We start from the raw sequence: 21423 nt of genomic DNA on the forward strand, positions 1-21423 counted from the left end.
AAACTTTCCACATGATAAACATTTACCAAACTTGATCTCACCTCTGTCATTTGCTTTGTAATTCCTTGTTGAAACACCTTTCATATTTACACGAGAATAGGAATCACTGTTAAACGAGCGCAAGTTTGATTGACCCTGAGATTGTAGTTCATCATGATGAGTAAGTAAAGTATTAGAAATGTTCATCGATTGGATATCAGGTTCATTCACTGCCTCGTAGTTAATACACGCAGTTCTAGCATCTTGAAAGAAACAGTTGGGTATTTTTAACAGCTCTCTTTCCAAACCCGGTATGTTAATTCCTGCAATTAATCGATCTCTCAGTTGCACACGAAGTTGATCACCGAAATTACATTTGGCTGCTTGTTTCTGCAATTCAAGGATGAATTCCCTAACCTCTTGGTCATTTCGACGCATCATCTTATGAAATTTTTCCCTTTCACTGCATTCAAAACTAGTGCACTTTACATGATTTAATAATAGCTCCTTAAGAGTTACATAAGGAAGTGAGATGGGTTTTTCTGGATATGCCAAATTTGTTTAACAAGCGGTACGCTTCTTTTCGGATGAATGTCAGGAGATTTGCCACAATTTTATCACCTTTAACATCTTTCTTGGTCATGCTCCAGATTTCAAACCTTTCCAAATAATCCTCAAAATCTTCGGAAGTTGAATGAATATCTAACTGTTCCATCGCGACGCCAATATGATAATTAGAAGTATTTGAATTATAGTACAAACCGAATCACAGAAATAACGCAATTGGATCAAGAAGTACTAGATACTGTATTTGGAATTCGAAATCAAGAATTCGACAAGTACAAAAGAATCATTAGTGCATTCAAACACCACGATTTCATTACTTACTAACTGTTGTAAGACTGAACCAACTGCTGCCTGAAACGCATCTGTACACAAAGTAAGTGTCGTGTCCTGTTTGAGACTTGAGTAATTATTTTGCCTCAGAAAAAGCATCTTTCTCTTCGAAAGATAATATTAACCTTTCAACCTCGTCCTTCTGACCTCCCACATTGTCTGAACATTTCATGAGCCTATATTAATAATTTCTCTGCTTGTTAAAAGGAGCACCTGCCTCGTGACTTCCGAACGATCTCGGCTTACACCATGAGGCGTCATAATTCTTCCATCAACTCCCAGGGCAGAGATTAAATGGTTTAATTTGTTTATACTGGTTGGCGTTTTTTAAGAAGGTTATTTTCTATGGGATGGAACTGCTGACTCCTCCCCTTTTATCCATGCTTGAGACCGGCACTAACCTAGAAGAGCTACAGGCCTAGTCCACAAAGGAAAGTCCTCTGCTCAAAGAACGGCATAAATACCAAAGAACTAACATTTAAGTGTTTCTGCCCATCAGTATACGTAGTTTAGGGTTTAAGTAAATATTAATTGTACATTGAAGTTCTTCGCAACTACTTTAGTTTATCGCGTTATCCGTTTAGTGTAAGCAGTGGTTGAATACCATGTTTCCATATAAAATTTCATTTATATGAGCTTATTTGTGGCTATAGATGTAAAGTTAATATTTCATTTTGTGGGATAGTGCTTAGTGGGGCACTTCAGTGCACAGCTTTCAGTCTTCAGTAGTGTTTTTGATTCCGCATACAAACTACCTTTTTACTCCCATATTACCATTAATCTTGTTATATGCTGACAAAATTATGATGTAGAAAGTTAGACGAAGTGGAAAAACTAGTTTAGAATGCCAGAAATGTCTACAGAAACTGCAATCGGTGTATATTTTTGTAAGGCAGTTAGTCCTTGAATTTTGTATTTGCTAACTAGTGAATGTAAGTTCATCATGCTGCATATTGGCCACCAAAGCATTCAAACGATTACTAGGGAGTCTTCGATAAAAAAGTTTATGTCCATTGCGTACTTTCGCAATAACTATTGAGTCATAGAACAGTTAGTACCAGAAACTTCAGCACCATAGATATCACATGCCTTGCTTTGTGTGCCATTTTTTAACGATTGAAGCTTGAGTATCACACACAATTGATTTGTTACTGTGTAAGAAAAGATGGTGGTGTTTTGGAAATGATTTAGAGAACTGTGACTAAGTTAACTATAATCTCGAAGCTGGTGTATGACAAGATATAGACCTAAAAACATATTCCCTTTACTATACTGAAGTATTATTAGTGATCTCACCACTGTCTCCAAATTAGCTAGTGATTTTATATCTAGTTCCCCACATTTTTTGTATTCCTGGACAAAAATGTCACGAAACGAAAATTTAGAGGGCAACAATTCTTACCTCAGGAAAAGTGAAAAACTCCCTAATCAGTTGCACTTGACCTAAATCGTCACTAAACTTCGGTATGTAGACTTTTCTGAAGATGGTTCTTGAGTTATATACGGAATTTGAAGTTTAAAATGGGCTTCCGAGCAATATCCCAGTCCTCACACAAATCGGATGATAAACTGTGGCGCATATATATTTAGTAACTCCTTATACCAATGTTTATGTGTTTCAGCAGATAATAATAAATGACAATTCATCAGCTGGGGGAAGAATAAATGCTGACCAATGTGACTGAATTAGAGCCATCACAGGAATTTTAGTCATGTTACGGTTGTCGTATGAGCTACATCTATAAAGTCTAAACCTTAGATAACTCTTATCAGCAATTGACTACTGTGCTCTGATGATACTTCAACCCTTATGACATCATATATCATCGTAGCCAGCATGGTATGGATTAAGGGGTGATTAGACTGGATCTACACATATTCTCCCTGTCTCAATCGATCATCGTTCGCAACTTCGTCTACCGACATACCACCAGTTAGTAGCAGATTGCACGGTTTCGGTATCATCACACAGTACGACAATATCATCTGCACACTCAAGGTCGAAAAGTATTTCTTCAGGCGACAGATCTACACCACCATTACCTACATCCATCAAAGCTGTTTCCAGAACGTCATCGATGGCAGAGTTGAAGAGGAATGGCGAGATTGCGCAACCCTGTTTAATCCCACTACTTGAATGGAACAATGAAGAGAGGTAGTTGTATGCTCTCACTCTGTCTGAGGTGTTTGTATGTAGAGTTTTTAAGATGTTATTAAACTCAGGCACACCCTTCAATTGACAGTCTCAGAGGACAGTCCTGTCCAACTTTATGGTTGTTCTCAAATGCTGATCATCTCAGTTTAGGAGAAAGATTTGAAATCCTCTTGTGCTACCCACAGAGAAATCATTTTGACCAATAGTGTTTTTCAAATATTAGCTATACTAATCCAACGCTGAACTGGGGCTCTTGAACTGAAAACTGGTGAAAACGACTGGTTTTAGTTCGAACAAGGCAGTTTATTTGATTGAGTATTGTTGACAATTTTCACCTGAACTTTGTGTGGCAATTGTTGTCTTTAAGCAATGCACCGAAGGAATACATATATTTTGCATAGATTATTTACGCAAAAGCCATCTGTTTAATCAGGGTTTGTGAGGAAACAGTTAACAGTTAGAAACATTAAGTGATGTTCGTTAGGGTGGTTCATTGTCCTTACTCTTATATAGTTTTGTTGCGGCTATTTTTCTATCAGTGATCCTTTCTTCGTTCGTCTTCTCATGGATTGATCTCCTGCAAGGAAATTCACTTGCCGATACAGAGTCGACAAACGACATTACTCTGTTTGGTGAAGACGTTGACAAAACTCAGTCTTCCAATCTCTCCAAGTAACGATGGGAGCGTGTTTAGAAGGCGTTCCTCTCTCCCTCTTTAGATGAAAAATGTTGCTTCAGGACTGGTCTACGTTGATGCCTAGACTGATGATCAGGGATAAGGTAGTCGAGCTCGTCGGTCTCTTCCGTTAAGTTAGAAGTCTCACCAGCCCAGGTGAATTGGTTAGTGACTGAAAAAACTTCGAGATGGATTCGGAAAGCCCAACTGAATTTCGCCAATTTGTGTCACTTTTGATGTCAATCTGTCAAGAAAAAGGGAGTTTGCTTTGAGCAATCTTCTTTGTTTTACTCGATGTTTATGATACAGTTTTTGGAAGTAGGAGACATGCGTAGACTACAAACGTTTTATTGTAGATATCTCAGAAATTCTGAGGTTGGACGAGAAATACTAGGGGGAGATGACAACACAGGATGATGAAGTAGTGAATATTTATGGAATGAGGTGATTGAAATGTGTATCATATATACCCAACCGTCATCTACTCCGGCGCACTTTGTTAGATGGTTTAGAAGTAGTTTGAAGTGCAGTTAGAGATGGCCAAACGAAGATGTGGAATTAGCCCATGACATCATTGGCTGTTGGACTAAACTGTGTTGATAGATACAGACCACGTTGATAGATTCCACTTGAAAATCGCAATGAGTGATTGTAGATGTTGAGTAACAATGGTCAGAATCAGTTGTAGTGTCAGATGTATTCATTCTTTATCTTCCTTTAGGTCTTGAATTCCGATGTTCCTTCATTTCGAACCATCATCTCAATCCTCTGACTCTCTTGCTATCATTGATACTGCTATTATTTCAACTTTTCTCCTCGTCTTAATAATTTTACCTCGCTGCCCAGCTGTGGTTTGACAACTTTTGGTGATTCTCATACGTGTCATTCTACGATGGATATAACTAATTGTAAATATCTATTGTCTTAATTTATAGTATGGGAATTTTTCTGTACAACAGATTGATTGAAATTAACTTTAGCATGAAACATAAACGTCATCTAAACTCCACTTTGGGATCCCATAATGCTTGTGACATTAGAGACTCTTTGATAAACACAATGTCGAAGATCAATTATCTTGGTGTCACCTTTTCCTCTGATCTCTCTTGGTCTTGTCACGTTTTATTGTTATCGAAGAAAGTTTTCCGTCTGACTTACTACATAAAGAAACTGCATGCTCTTGGGGTTACTCGTGATTTGATCTTACAATTCGTCAATTCTTGCATATTACCTATTATTCCTTACTGTTCTCCATCATTCTTTCCCAGACTTTTGAGAAAAGACTTTGCTGTATTGCGGAGAGTGCTGAAGGCAGTTAACAAGGTGTGTAGTGAATCTTTCGAGTTCATACTTAATATGGTTGTGGATAGACATCTCAAATCAGGCAAACTCCTGACAGGTGTTATCTTATCAGATACTAACCATCCCCTTCACTCATATCTTTCTCCTTGTATATCTTCTGGTAGAACAAGACGTAATTACATTAAAATCCATGCACGCAAGCAAAAGTATAAAAGTTCTATAATACCTTACCCAGCAAATATACTCTGTGACGAACAGATTGTTAAAGTTAACCTAGTCAATAACCTGCATTCTTAAAATGTCTCGAATTTTGAAAGTTGTACAGTTTTTCAGATTTTTTTTCTAACCTTTTTTCCTTCCTTTTTTGTCTTTGTTTTTGTTTTTTTTGTAAAAGAAACTTGTTGAAATACCTTGTGCTGAGAATTCTATATTGTACCAAAATATAATATTGAATAAAGCCATTAATAATAATAATAATAATTAGCGGTGGTTTTTTTGTTGATTATCTCCAACTATGTGTGGTGGCGGTACAGACCTTATTATAACAGTACGAGTTGTTAATAAGTATGACATAATGTATAACGCTTATATCCTCCACACTTATCAGTCATGTCTCAACCCCCACTCCAAAGACCGAAATAACTCAGAATACGACCATCCTCTTAGTCAATCAGCTCTCTCATCGGTGAGATATGTCGGGATTTTAAAAATCAAACTCTCGTCTCAAATTTTCTTCCTATGTGGAAATTGATCTTGGAGTGACAACTGTTGTGGCAAGTAAAATGTCATTTGATTCTTATTTAAATATTCTTACATTGAAGTCAGAAATTATTATTCTTCCCTCATGCTCATTTTTGTGTTTCTTTCTTAGTTTGTGTCCCAGTGAAGTAGTTTGTTGATTCATTGTTTAATATCGTCCTGTTGAATGTTATGGATTATGAAAACGTGCTACTTGTGAAAAATGAAGTGTTCGTCTATCAGATTCTTTCAAGACAGTCTAATCGGGGTTACAGGGCTAATAACTGGAACCTAGAAACTCCTATGTGGACTGGAAGACTTCGTGTTATCGCCAAAGGTAAAGATCTCGTAATACGATTGGAAGATAAGAATTCTGGACAGCTATATGCTGAATGCCCAGTGGACTCATTTCCTGGGATATCCGTTGAACCAGTTATTGACTCAAGTCGATTTTTTGTTATTCGATTAATGAATGAAAATGGGGAAACTAAATTTGTAGGGATTGGTTTCGCAGAACGTGCGGATTCTTTTGACCTTAATGTAGCAATTCAAGACCATTTCAAGTGAGTTGATATTTTAGTTACCAGTTCTTTATTTTCGTTTGATTTCCTGTGTTATTCAGAAGGGTATTACGTAAAATTAGTAGATATTTTCCTAGATCTCATATTGGGTCCCCTAAAATCAGATTTATTGTCGTATATTTATTTTATTGTTTTGCGAACCCTATGTTCTCTACTGAAATAACTTATACCTGGGCAGATTCATAATTCCATCTCCTGTGATTAATAATATTTTGCATAGTGCTAAAATGCATTTGAAGCATTGTTTCTAAACAAAAGTAATATTTAATGTATTTGCCATGCATTACGCAAAATTTTCTTGCAAATCTAATATTAAGTTTGGTACTAGATTATGGTCTAACCATAAAGCTTTTCGTTCTTTTCTGCGTTTAAGTCATATGGCTGACTATTCCTTAGGATTCGTGGTTTAGGATTACGATGTAGAATTTAGGATTACGGTTTAAAATTTAAGGAATGGTACTAAGTTTTGCGCTTAGTTGATATTCATCCTAAATCTCAACCATAACAGTAAATTCTATAATCTGCATCCTAACCGTAAATCTTAATCTCAAACAATAATACCAAACCTAAATCCTAGCCTTAGCATTATCGGTCACCAGTTAGGTCATTTAAGTTGTCTTTTGAGCTTACTGTAATATTTTGACTTTACTTGTCCTTTCATAATAGTCTATATCAGTCGGTGATAAAACCCAAACCCTAATTCCTAACCTTAATACTCCTAATCCTAGTTCCTAATCTTAACTCCTAAATTTTCTCCAACTCCTGATTCCCAACCCTAACTTTTTTTCGTTAATTAATCATGTTATTCCATCCTTTATTATTATTATTACTTTTTATTATAAATTGCCTTAAAACTTAACATTTTTCGATTGTTTGGTTGATCACTCAAGGCTCTCTGTATGGTATAGTTTTACCTTTCTATTTTCTATAAGTTCAGCCTTCGCTTACATTCTAAACTTTTAGATCATAGGAATAATATAACATTAAAGTTTTACATTAAACTGTTAGTAAGGAGCAAAATATATAGCTCAATAATTTAGTCATATTTATTAGTTTAAGCATTTTCACATTTCGATTTTATAAATTGTATACACTCATTAAATTCTTAATTAACTGTTAGTTCAATTCATTCAAATTTGTTTCTTGATCAGACATTTGAAATGGATGGATGCGATGAAGGAAGCAAGACTGTTAAATAAGAATTTACTTGTTTACCAACTACGGCATCCAAAATAATGATGAAACATCATTTTAATCTTGTTCTGTTGAATAAGTAGTAGCAGAAAGAAGTTATTTCACAACCATACATACCACGAGCAGTAATCAGCGATTTTAATGAAATATAATTTAGAAACAATTCAAAATAGTTATACTGAATGGTTACTTCATTCTATCTTGCAAAGCAGTTACGAAATGTTAGTAATAGGTTGATCATTCTACTGATTTATCTGTTAGTACTCCATTCAGTTTATAGCAATAAGTTTCCTTAAACCGTAACTAATTTTGACCAAGTCACCTAAGATGATTTAGTTCTATCTTATCGTTTTAGAATATGATTTCTTTAAAATCATATACGATATTTACTAGATACACTGCGGATTTCATTCTCTCTATCGTCTTTGTTAAAGAGTATAATATAGGTTACATATTTAGTTCAAAACAATTTTGTTCATTGGTTTGCTATGTACTTGGCTGTAACTGATATTACCTCTTAATGATTTATTAACACAGTCAGGTGACCGCTTCAGTTAATAATATTACTTCTCTCAAATTGAATTGCTTTTCTCTGTGTATGAATTTTTTTCAGTAATGAGTTGATGCCATATTTATCATTCTTTTTATTATCAAATATATTGTTAGCCGGACTTTTGTAAATTTTTAGTTTCTAATCATAATAAGTGACATTTTTTGCCGCGTCATTTGATACAAAGGCCCCATCGATATAATGTCTCTTTCTTGATGAAATCTAAACCAAATTAGTTCATTGTTTGTTAGAGTTTTGTCAAAAGATTTAGACTTAATGGGCCAGATCAGCGTGAGAGTGGAAACCAGCAATGATTAGTAACTTAAAGTCGAGTTCACTGGTGGAGAAAATAGCTACTTTCACTACCTTATTGCTACATCTCTAGCCACTAAATGCCACGGTTGTTCTTCTTTGTCTCATGTCACTCTGAATTTACCCTGTCATATTAATTGTAGTGGCTTAAAACGATGTCTTGTTATACGAAACCATATTTACACTTTTTTTCCTTTGACTGACAGGGTTACTTATTGATTAAAAACAATTGTTTTCTAGGTTATTACATTTTAGCATGTTTTCTGTAGAGATAATACAATTTGAGTTCAAATATAGATAGTTGTATCGATCAATGCCTCTTCATATTCTTCGCTGTAAGTATTCCTCATACAAAACACCTAGCTCGAAGCTTGCGCGTGCTTACTGAATTGCATTTAGTCTTGTTTTAGGATAAATAATATAAAGCATATCAAATTCCTACTTATTTTTCTTCAATATGAATTTCATTATGTTAAAGGATTCAACTGTAATTAAACTATGTTTTTCGTTTTGCGTAGATGGTTAAAACAGGAAAAAGAAGCTAAAGAAATGGAAGAAAACGCGGGCAACCAACCAGCTAAAGATATGAGTTTCAAAGAAGGGGAAAAAATAAAATTAAATCTGAATACCCGTCGTACAGGGGATGATCCAAATCCCAAATCAAAAGTTACACGCCCCCTTACTTCTGGATTATCGGGTGGTCTACTGCCCCCTCCTCCGCCGCCGGCAGTTTCTCGGTCTCGTGGTAGTCGCGTTGTAGGAGATACCGCCCCAGTATCCGGTAACTTATTTAACAGTGACCCGTCACAACCAAACTATACAAATCCTGTGTGCACACCGAACGTAAGTATAATTTGAAAAAATCTTAATCCCCTTTTGATTTTTTTATGTAATAATGTTTGTTGCTTATTGTTCTTCCTAATATATTCACAATAAATCAAGTACAATATAGGAGTCTTTGCACCGCAAAAGGTTCCCATATAGTTTACAGTATACTGCACCCCAAAGGAGTCGAGTGACTATCCTACTAACGTATGATTGTTTTCCAATTTTTCACTTGTTGAGCATAAACTACCCTTCATTTCATCTCAAGATATCCAAATCAATCTTTACCACTTTAGTAATGAGAAAGATGAGTTAGGTTTCGACCGTTAATTCGGTGGTATTTTTGGTGTGTGTACCATGTAAGGAGATTGGTTTGTTTTAGAGTGGTAATTTTACCTACTTTAACCTAAAATAGATAAAGATACTTGACAAATTTTTAAAACATTTCTGTAGAATATAGATTTTAATAGTAACGTGTAATATCTATGGATCATTGGTAGTAGTCTTGAAATTTGATCATCATACGTTTCTTCACAAGCACTCCAAGTCCATTCATTTCAACGGTAAAGTGTTACTCCTAAACTGTCTTTGATTAGATGACATAATCTCGACAAACAAGATTTATGTAATGAAAGACAGCAAAATGATTTGGTCACCTAGTTATTCATCTTGTTGTAGTGCTGAGGATAATTTAAGTATCATTATTGTGAACATCTGTTTATTAAATTGTCATAGATAACTGATCTTATATTTGTAAAAGTTTTTAAATATAAACAAATTCCCACACATCTTGGGAGTATTTGTAGGCCTTGGAAAATACATGTACCTATGTAAATGCGTTGTTTTCATATCACAATTAATTCCTTTTAGTAAGTCATAGCCGTATTCATAGTGAAATCAAAAACAATTACTTCTGTCGCAGTAAACGGCGACGAACATCCTTATTCCAGTTCATTAGCTGTCTCAAATTTAGTTTTATGCAAATATGGATAATTATCCACCAGAATCCATTGAACCAGATAGGATTTTATAAGTGATAACACCTCGCTAGTCATGCTATGTCCGTTCGATCCTTTAAAATTTCTGTACAGTAGTCAGTCTGTTATAACTGAATTGCAGATTAGAGCGCAGCGAATTATCGATCGGTCCAAAGACGCGTAAACACGTAAGAACGACTTAGAGTTTTGATTGGTCCCGCTTCCCTATCTACCCCAGCCAGTTGAGTCCAGAACGCAAGTCTCAACCTCTGATATATGAATCATTATATTTCAAACATACTCTGTTTATATACCAATCAAGCAGACCACATCGTACCATAAAATAGAAAACAACATCGTACAATATTGACCAATAAGAAAATGACACCATCTCAAGTCCAAGGATAGCGTTAGACTTAACAGAATGATTTTTGGGATATTTTCCTGAATATTCCAACACAGTCATATTCCCACACCTAAAAAACAGCAATCGGCAGCATCTTAGATTTTTGCTGTTCATTATTTTCAAACTATTCGGTTTGTTTATAAGCATACAACAGTACGCCATCTCAACTTATTTAGAATGACTTCATTCACCTATATTATTTTGATTTAAATCTCAGATATTTCACATGAAATTTTGTCTTGTAGAACCATGAATTAGGTGTCGTGGTTTAACTCGAACTGTGCAATTACTTAGAAATAATCTGAATTAAATTATTTTCACCATAGACTAATACTGTGTGTGATATTTCCAGGTTCCATCGACCACTTCAAACGTCGACCTTCTAAGTGATTTCCTCGGGAATTCTGGGCAGTTCTGAATGCCATCAAATCACTACGTGGAGATATTCTATTTTACGCTTCTTACTCATTCCTCTTTAATGCTCGAAATAAGAAGACTGTGTTTATAGCATTCTAACAATATTTAAGTAAAAGTCTTTCACTTAAAACCTGATTTATTGCTACAGTATTAATGTGAGGAAATATTATGGTTTGCATTTGTTAAAAACGTGCTCTTGCAATATATATATATATATATATATATATATATATATATATATATATATATATATAGTTTCTCACTTTTGTGAATTTTATTCATGTAGTCTGATTTTATTACAAATATCACTGTAATGAATTCCAAACAGGATGAACCGCTAGTGGTTCCCTGTACATGATTCATACCTTTCTCGACAAAAGCCACTATTATTTCCAAATCTTATCATATTGATATGTCTTCTAATAGAATAAATTGTGTTGACTTCAGTTTATCCCAATATTATTGAGAAAATTCCTCGCCATACGTCACCATCTAAGAGTACCGGTGATATGTGACATTTCCCAGGTGTCAGGCGTGCGTTAGTAGTGTTAGTATCACACACTGATCTTAAAACTTGTCTGTTTCGACATCAGTTCTGATATGTTGAAATATCAAGATTCATAATATTGAGTATTACATATAGCCAAATCAGATTAAAATAAGATGAGTGGTTTCGACTCATTCTCACGTGTAGTGCATCGCACTAAAACCCCATTTACTAATATATTTAGTTTTACAGACAACCCGTATCTACTTTACGCAGTAGACCTTGAATGTGCTTAATAACCCTGGTGAATTTGTCACTGGTCCCACTATATTGCAAAGAATGCGGATATCACCCAGATAGTAATTTAACTGTAGTTTCCATATACTTATACGATTGGGTAGATTTGTGAATGTCGTGTCTACAAACTCGTTTTGTTGTTAGTTATTATGTATATTCTCACAAGTAACCAAGTAAAGGGGATTTGTTATCATGTCAGAGCAAACACAGGTACGATTTAGTTTCATTCCACCGTACGGAAATGCATGGTGGCCTTGTAATTACAACCGCAACGTAGCACTGTATCGATAAACTAATGATCAAGAGCCGCTAAATGCCTTGGTACGGCTGAGAGGGGGGATAGTCAGCTCTCCCTCACGAAATGCTCTCACATGGCCACACATATACAGCCACTCCCAAGTCGTACTCACAGCCTTACGGCAGGGGTGCTGCTTGTAGGACTGGGAGGACGAAAAGCGGATGCCCGGAGCCCAAACCGGGTTAGTGGGTATGGATGACCCACCTAAGAGAGGTGAAAAACTCGGTCCCCAAACCAATGGTGTACAAGGGCTTCAGTATTCTGAGTGAACGAATGGCGTATGAACCAAATATTGGACACCAGATACCATTGGACTGCATCTCCTGTCGCTGCTCCACTGCTTTTTGGATCAGACCTTTAGGTGGAAGGCTCCGGATGTGCCCCCTAACAAAACCACCTGTTTCGGTTTGGGCACTCAGATAATATTCCAGCTCCAACACAAATCGAATGCCTTATGTGACGCATATATATCTGGTGCCTTCTTGTACCGATGTGTCTAAATAAATAAAAAAAGTTTGAATCAGGTAGCCAAACGTACATCACTTGGCCCGCAACGTCTAAAAAATCGGTTGAAAGTATTCAGCTGCATGGGTCAAACCTGAAGATGTCATTTATTACAACCCAATGGTACCTTATTCACCTTTTAATATAAGTAGCAATAATACAACATAATAGTGTAGGTTGATAGCAAACTACTCAACTGACTTCTATTCAAGTATCAGCAACTAATTTACTGCCGGAAAGCTTTTCTTAGAAATTTGCAATTATCTATAGGTCACAATATTCTTAAACAAGAAACACGTTCCAACTACGCATTGTGCAAGCTGTGAGAAGGAAGTTAACTTAGGACTTTCCATATACAACAGATTTATTAGACCTAGCTCATACTGAAGAGTTGGTAATCACGAACGACAACAGTTACTTATTACTCTGAACCGCGTTCTCAATAAAATGCCCACTCTAAGCGTGTAATGGCTAATCAGTCTCTTAGGACTGAACGCGGAGTTAAGGGTTTTCTTTTCAATGGCGCTTTAAGCAAACGCTACTTGAATCATGAGACTTGCCGCAACACCTGTAGTACTTCAACACTTACGGTATATGCACGTGGTTCTCTCTGCATGAACAGTATTTGTAGTTGCTGAGTGTTTTCTGACTGCGTACTAAAACAGGCATCTAACAACTGAAGCATGTTTGTAAAGTTGCGTGATACGACCTACTGATTGCAAGCATCAGGCCATGTCATTGCATGATAAGGTGAGGGATCTTACAACCGCATTTGAGTAAAGAATTATTGTTTTTAAGGCTGAGATTGTTAACAGACATGAGTTGTACAGTTTTGCAGAAAAAGACTAATTGATAAATGGTTTAAGGACAACACAAACAGACACATAAACAAATATATTTAATTAATTCACAAACGCAAGAATTTAACATTTGAGAGAACTCATTCCGGCTCGCATTATCTCGTCAACAAGCAATATGTTGGAGGCAATGACAGAACTGAAAAAAAGATATAAACACTGTATTGCAAGCTGGTGTACCACTTTTCAAAGTATTATGGTAAAGCTTTTCGCTGTTCGTTTAATTTGCATGCATAGATTTAAGATTAATAAAACAAAAATTACTATACTGCAAGTCTTTTAAGGATGAGATAGGAATAAACAACTTGAATATTTGTGGAGGATCAGACTATGACTGAAGCTTAAAAGATACTTTTCACTAAGAAGACATCGTCTAGTTTGTATGTCAACATTTGCTTGACGAAAATTATAACTTCATAAACTAAAAAATCGATCGGTCCCATAATTATATCTGTTTGGATGACCGGTTTAGGTGAATATAGTAAAAGGCGTAGTTACAAATAAATTATTAGCAGCGATCAACACATCATATATTTTATGAAGATTCAGTCAGTTGTAAGGGACGTGGACATGAATCAACTGAAGTTCCAGCACCATTTGAAAAGATAGATAAAATTACCGGAGTCGTACAAGCAGTAATAAAAAGATGAGGCTTAGAAACGACTACAGAAGAATGGATTCAAGTAATAAAACAATTGATAAGCTCAGGAAAAAGTGGATGTATCTGCGACATTACGACTGATTCTGACCATTGTTACTCAACATCTACAATCACTCATTGCGATTTTCAAGTGGAATCTATCAACGTGGTCTGTATCTATCAACACAGTTCAGTCCAACAGCCAATGATGTCATGGACTAATTCCACATCTTCATTTGGCCATCTCTAACTGCACTTCAAACTACTTCTAAACCATCTAACAAAGTGCGCCGGAGTAGATGACGGTTGGGTATATATGATACACATTTCAATCACCTCATTCCACAAATATTCACTACTTCATCAACCTATTTGCCATCTCCCTTTAGTATTTTAGTAAGAAAATCTCCAAAGAGTTCATTCTCTAGAGACAGACGAAGATAGTGTCAACAATACTTGACGAATTAAAAACAGCTTTTTCCGAATACAAAATTAGCATCACAGTACTAACGATAGGATAAGTAGTTAAATTATAGTTTCAGGCGGATAGTGGCTATTATTTGATGGCTAGAGTTGGGTTGAAATCGGGATCATTTTTATGCAAGGAGTTAGTGAGTCAAAATAAACGTAGTACCTATCACATCAGCTCCAGTTGCCATACACCATTGGTATAAAGAGATGAAATTTTTAGGGAAAATCCCTTAGTAAATACGAGTCAGTGAAATAATAAGATTATGAGGAATTCAAAATCTCATATTTTGAGGAAAGACAAAGAGTGGATGCACGTGCACCATTAAAATCGATTTCGAGTCATGTCATTGAGAGCCTCTAGCGATTGGTTACGATAATCACGTGGACTACAACCAGGTAGTCTACATCTGCTGCTGAGATGGCTCAGTATAATTATCAACGACTTCATGGATTAGTGCCACGTCTTGGTTTGATCGCCCCTATTTTTCTCCTAATCTAATCCTACACCAGACAACACTGCTCGTCGAGGTGGGCGGTGGTTGAGCATACGTGAAACATGCCCCAACCACCTCAATTAATGAAGACTTACTACTTCATTAATCGACTTGCCACTTTTACCTAGTACTACATCCCTAACCCAACCTACAGACAAATTTGGAGCAATAGCTGTCGAAAGTATTTTCGAGCATTTTTAATTAAGAACAAAATGAACGTGCTATACAACTATTCTTTATATTTCAAACTTTCAGAAAATAATTCAACTTCTATTGTTTTCTAGCGAGATCAGTTAATTTTAACCGGTTTTGAAATATCCATCTATAACTGAACTTTGAATTTACTAGCTATCAATGATCAGTTATTTCGCAAACAAACGAACAACTCAAAATACTGTAGAGTATACTGTTTTAGTTGAATCTCACTGAGCATTTAAATAATTTGTTGTGTCCAGATAAGAATAATGAATGGTAATTTTTGGGATCCAATTATGGACCAATATTATGAGTATATTTTTATCGTATAATCGTTATGCAACTAAACTGTTCATATTCATACCCCTCTTATTATGAGCTTTATGTTGACCTATGAACTACTATTGTACGATTTACCATTCATGAATTATTCCCTATTTGTTAATCGCTACCTCCCTCATTCACAGCCACTTCTGGCTAATTATTGTACAAATGTTATTTCTTATTTTATTGGTACGTTGTGGTCGGGTTGATTGGTATATAAACAGAGTATGCTTGAAATACAATGATTCATATCTCAGAGACTGAGACTTGCGTTCCGGACTCAACTGGCTGGGCTAGACAGGGAAGCAGGGCCAATCAGAACTCTAAGTCGTTCTTACGTGTTTTACGCGTCTCTGGTCCGATCGATAATACACTGCTCTCTAATCTTTCGGTCAAGGACACAACAATTGGCACGGGGTAAAAATCGATCCAAGTTCAAGTCACAACATAATTAAAAAATAAAATTACTGATCAGTAAAAAAAATAGCTAAACAGATGTTTATCCACAAAACACGAAATACGACTCAACAAGCTTACCAGGAATTAATTATTTGCTTTTTCACAATAAAGTTGTCATAAACCCCAACTTGAGCAGGGATCATCGCTTCCCCTGTAGTAAGATCAATTCCTACAAGCTGTGTGGGGATAATATTGTTGCAGCGATTATCCACCTTAGTCGCTTCTTCATGCAATTTCACCATTGTTTCCTGAGCATCATGACCGGCATTCCTAGCTAAGACTTTTGGAATAACAAGCAACGCATCTGCAAATGCTTGAACACCGAGACGAGCACGACCCTTAACAGACTGTGCAAATTTGCATAGCTCGCGATAAGCAACTAATTCAAAAGCTCCTGCTCCTGGAATAACGCACTCTAAAATTTAGAAAAATGCGACTTAATAAAGAAGCAAATCCTGAGAATATTTGATTTATGCAAGTCACCAAGTGGTAGCCGACAAAAAGATTTTTTCTTACACATCTAAAGCGCCGTCAATTATTACCAAAGGCCTACAGTATGTCTATCTGCTGAGGCTGCTACACTTTATATCGACAGGGTTAAAGAGGAGATCAATAAGACGGAAAGAGGTGGAGTTGATTTCGACTACAATGGAAATTAAAACAAAGGAGTTTCTCGCGTTACGCGGAACCGAGTAAAGCAGGTATAGGCAAAGGTGAAAACTAGGTGGATGTGGTTGAGATATGCCAAACATACTCATTCACAGCCAATATCAATGTGCAATGCTGGCTGGAATAAATATAGATTGCAAGTTAGGAGTGGGGTAACTGAGACGTAATATCAATCAATAAAATCGACTTTATTTTAGCAATGTTGGTAGGTGCACACTGTGTTTGGATACTTGAAAGACTGTTCACAATCAGCTGAAGTGGTGTAGATGCATTCATTTTTTTAAACTAACATTGAATTGCAATGTTAGTTCATACTTTTCATTTCGTCAATTTATTTGATCTTTTATAACTACAATCTCTAAACATAGTGCTTCTTATTATCACTAGCATGACAAAAACTCTTACTATCTCGGTATTCATTTTGTTGATTTCATCTTGCTATGTTGATATGGTGCGGTAGATTGGATTGATGGACAATTGTGCTAAGTTTTGTTTTGCTTACAACTGGTTAACATTTTAAAAGGAGCAAACGAAATCGACTAATTTGAAGTTAAGATTTGAAGGGTGAATGTCGTAAGGTAAACTGGATCGACGTAAATTTCGCAAGGCTCTACGTTGAGTATAACTGCCTGAAACAGCCTATTAATATAGACGAAATACGTAAGTCGCCACCATTTGCTCACACGCATCTTTAAAGTTATACTTGAATTTATTGGCACCATAGTGTAGGTAATGTTTACGCTTTGTTGTTCAACAGAAATATATCAATACAGAGATGATTGTTGTGGAGTATATAAACAATTTGATTGGTAAACAGATACCTCGTCTTTTGAAAGACATAATAACCTAAAGAAATGTGAATGTTACTTATATATCCACCTTTACATTTGAAACATGCATGATATGTCAACATAAGTTTCTCAGGTTTCATGTTTACGGGCTTCAGCCTAGTATCATATGCTTACGGATACTAATATTTTAGGCTACATTAGTTAATCACCAGGAAAAATTACATTTGTAAAATCTCAGAGATTGGACTTGATTCATTTCTTTGAACACAGATATTGGTACAAGAGGGCACCAGATACATATGCGCCACACAAGTCTCATTCGATTTGTCTGAGGGCTGTGGTACTGCCCGGGTGCCCAAACCGAAACAGGTGGTTACCATAGGGGGCCACACCCGGAGCCTTTGATCTAAGGGCCTGATCCACAAGGCAGTGGAGCAACGTAAGGAGATGCAGTCCCATGGTAGGCGGTGACCAACGATTGGTTCATACGCCATTTGTTCTACCAGGGTACTGGAGCCCATGTGCACCATTGGTTTGGAATCAGAGTTCTCCAATTCCCCTAGGTGGACTCTTCGTGTCCACCAACCCGGTTAAAGCACCGGGCATTCGCTTTTCGTTCTCTCAATTTCGTAAACAACACCCCCGCCACGAGAAGGCAGTGAGTAGGACTTCCCTGGTAGATGCTATATACTTTAAGTAAATCCACCGTTTCGCTCGCCTGTCTGGTCCAAGCTAATCCCAAGAAATATAATCAAACACTAAAATTATTGAATACTAATAGGTACATGGTTCTTCAGTTGACTTAAAACTAAACAGGTTATCTAAATATGTTAGCAATGTTGAAAATAAGAATTTGCCGTAGTGCGTATGAAACACCTGGTGTGTTAAGATAGCAGTGGTATGTATGTGAGTGGATCTAATGTGAGAGAACAGACAAGAACTGTTGACTTCTGAAATTATTACGTTGATCGACCTGCTTTGAGCGAAATTTCAGATAAACAGGCATGTCGTGAGGATTAAAATCTCGGCTGTACTATTAAACCAAAAGCCTGACGTTTCTAATCTATCTAAGGAGGAAATAAACGTTCTAAAACAGCTGCGTAAAGACAGAAAAGATGTTATTACGAGACCACACAGAGGTGACACCACTGTTGATATAAACAACTCGGATTATGAAAAATACTTCTTTACACACCAGATGTCTCATACGCACTACGGCGAATTGTTAATTTTAACGTTGCTAACATGTTTAGATAACCTGTTTAGTATAAAGTTAACTGAAGAACTATGTGCTTATTAATATTCGATAATGTTGATGTTTGATTATATTTCCTTGTATGGGCTTGGGTCAGATAGGTGAGAAAACCGTTGAAAGTCCAATGATTTTCCCTTCTTAACATATCAGTCTGAATTTGGAAATCTTAGTTCCTTTCTACGTTTAATTTCTCCTACTGTTACCATGCGACTTGCTATGACAATTTTATCTCATTGTGCTACTATGGTACGGGGACGAACTGACGCATATATGCAGGGTCCTACAATGCATATAACACTAGTTTCGGAATCTGACTCTTAAAACTAAATTGTCTTAGGAATAAACACTCACGAGCAGCTACTCTTTTCAAAAATTTAGTCTCTCTAACTTAGCTGAGTCAAAGACCTGATGGCCGTTTTTACCTAAGCAGTTGGCAAATGACAGTGTTCCGTATGTTTTGGGTGGTCTTTAGTTATTATTTATTTATTTGAACACAAATACTGGTGCAAGGAGGCATCAGATACATATGCGCCACACAAATCTCATTTGATATGTGTGAGGGCTGTGATACTTGCCGGGTGCCCAAACCGAAGTCTAGGAGTAGATAAAAGTCCTATTTTATTTTAAAGATAGTTACGCTTACAGTTGGCGCCTCAACTAACTTCACTATAACCAACTATTTTTATCAATCCATTATACTGAATACACGGAAGACTATTGAAAAGACAGCGAATAAACTGACAAACGTTACACTTGCCTGATAGTCAACACACACAAATCAGGACAGCCACACTTTAGAGAACATAAATCAATAAAATAAATATACTGCAATGGAAGTCACCAATAGAGACATATTAGTAAGATTTTGTGTGGCGCTGAATCAGATTTCATGAGGCACGATTTACCACTTGACGTGAAAATTTCAAAATGCCGAGTATTGTATGTATTCATAAATAAACGAAAACTAATGTAAATACTTGCTTACCATCTTCTAATGTGTTCTTTATAGCACGTAGCCCGTCATTAACCGCATCTTTGATTTGGTTGAGTGTATGTTTATTAGGACCACGCATCAACAAAGTTACTGATTGCGGACTTTTGCATTCTTCAATAAATGTATATTTCTCTTCGCCCTAAAAATAACGTCGACATTCAAAACAACGTACCAAAACAAATTCATAAACAAGGCCAGCATGTCCAAGACAATCAGGTGTCATTTCGTCGACTGAGTTCAGCGCATATCCACCACATGCAAGAGTTACTCTTTCCATATTACGTTTTTTAGCACGACGTAGAGCAAGTATTCCCTCTCGAGCGAAGGCGTCTAACGAAAATGGATCAATTCCTTTTTGATTGATTATTACGAATCCAGGTTTGTCACCACTACTATCCTCACCACATACTTTTCTTTTCAGAGCGATCACTTTCTGAACTCTTGAGTCAATAAATTCTCGTTCGGATTTTACAAGAGCTGCCCTTTCTTCTGCTGTCTTATAAAAGAATCCGGAATTCACCTCACTAATTGTTGATATATATAAAGTTAACTTACGTTTTTTCGTATTCGAAGGAGACGTTACAAGTCAAAATAAATGCATTAGTTACACGCTTAGGCATGTCTGGGTGTCTACCTCCATGATCTAATACCAGCCCTTTAACAAGTGTTGTATCCATATCGGTTCTGTGTTGCATTTGCATCAGTTCAACCCGATGCAAGTCTAAAGGTTCGTTTGGTCGCCGAATTGATAATACTGCATCTACAACATGCTACGGGTGTCAAGTAAACCAAAAATTACCTCAGTTAGGAGGTTAGCCAAATCAGAATGGACTTTTGTATTGAGGGATGTCGATGCAACTGATATGAGTGTGCTCCTATCTGGCATTTCTGACGGGCAATCGATTCGACACTTGGATAGTATATCCAAACATTTGTTTGCGGCGATATCGAAACCTTCCGTGATCAAACGCGGGTGAAGTCCTTCAGAAGTATGAACATCTGCCTGCTTCAGTAATTCAGCAATCAGAAGGACATTTGAAGTTGTCCCATCACCTGTCATATCATCTTGAGCGGTCGCTACACGCGCGATCAAACTTGCAGTAGGATGTTGTATTTGCATTTCATGAAGAAGAACATTACCGTCTTTGGTAATCTTGATATCACCTGCACCTGAAACAAGCCTAAAAACGGACATTAGACAGCATTATTAGCGTACATTTTCATGGTCCCCTTAGGGCCAAGATTGGTTTTCAAAACGTCGTAGAGTCCTCTTGCAGCGGCCAAATTGATACTGAATGCATGCTGAGCCTTTGCGAACTCTGCTTTCGGATTTAAAAGAGATATAGATGCCATAAATAATAAACCACGCGATGATTTGAAATCACCACAAACTACAACCAAGGTCAAAGAAATCTCTGGAATAATTCGGGTACAAACTTCAATCTTATGGACGACGTAATCAAAGTATGGAGAATTTGAAATTGGTATCCATTCTGCAACTCAGTTTTCACAAGTACTTTGAAAGCTAACAATATGACTGTTACCAAATAATGCTCAAGTCTTTTAACTCCTTAAGTTAAACCACTCGCAGCAATCTTGGGAGACGTTCTTGGTCACATAGAGGTTGAATTCTTTCTGTTTTCTTTGTTAATTTCAAAGGCGAATATATTATTTAGTTA

General features: G+C 36.5%; 2 protein-coding genes across 4 annotated transcripts; one reads left to right on the plus strand and one right to left on the minus strand.

The window, feature by feature from the left end:
- The first annotated feature begins 938 nt into the window (after positions 1 to 938).
- Positions 939 to 11139, plus strand: NECAP2 (Adaptin ear-binding coat-associated protein 2). The gene is made up of 3 exons (XM_051208929.1): positions 939 to 6310; positions 8903 to 9227; positions 10945 to 11139. The coding sequence occupies exons 1-3, from the start codon at positions 5940 to 5942 to the stop codon at positions 11008 to 11010; spliced, it is 762 nt and encodes a 253-aa protein (XP_051074334.1). The 5' UTR covers positions 939 to 5939; the 3' UTR covers positions 11011 to 11139.
- A 2334-nt stretch (positions 11140 to 13473) lies between these two features.
- CCT6A_1 (T-complex protein 1 subunit zeta) lies at positions 13474 to 21149 on the minus strand (the record flags this gene model as incomplete). 3 transcript variants are annotated; one of them, XM_012942598.3, is made up of 7 exons in its annotated part: positions 20961 to 21149; positions 20544 to 20925; positions 20300 to 20514; positions 19917 to 20268; positions 19736 to 19883; positions 16114 to 16450; positions 13519 to 13591 (listed from the first exon to the last, which is right to left on the minus strand). In XM_012942598.3, exons 1-7 carry the CDS (start codon positions 21095 to 21097, stop codon positions 13519 to 13521), a joined length of 1644 nt encoding a protein of 547 aa, XP_012798052.2. In that variant the 5' UTR covers positions 21098 to 21149. The 3 variants fall into 3 exon arrangements, with proteins under 3 accessions (XP_051074335.1, XP_051074336.1, XP_012798052.2); XM_051208930.1 differs by having other exon boundaries at positions 13474 to 13591; positions 19917 to 20514; XM_051208931.1 differs by having other exon boundaries at positions 13475 to 13591; positions 20300 to 20925.
- Positions 21150 to 21423: the final 274 nt, after the last annotated feature.

The sequence above is a fragment of the Schistosoma haematobium genome, chromosome 1 (assembly GCF_000699445.3).
Source record: "Schistosoma haematobium chromosome 1, whole genome shotgun sequence".
NCBI classification, from domain to species: Eukaryota; Metazoa; Platyhelminthes; class Trematoda; order Strigeidida; family Schistosomatidae; genus Schistosoma; species Schistosoma haematobium.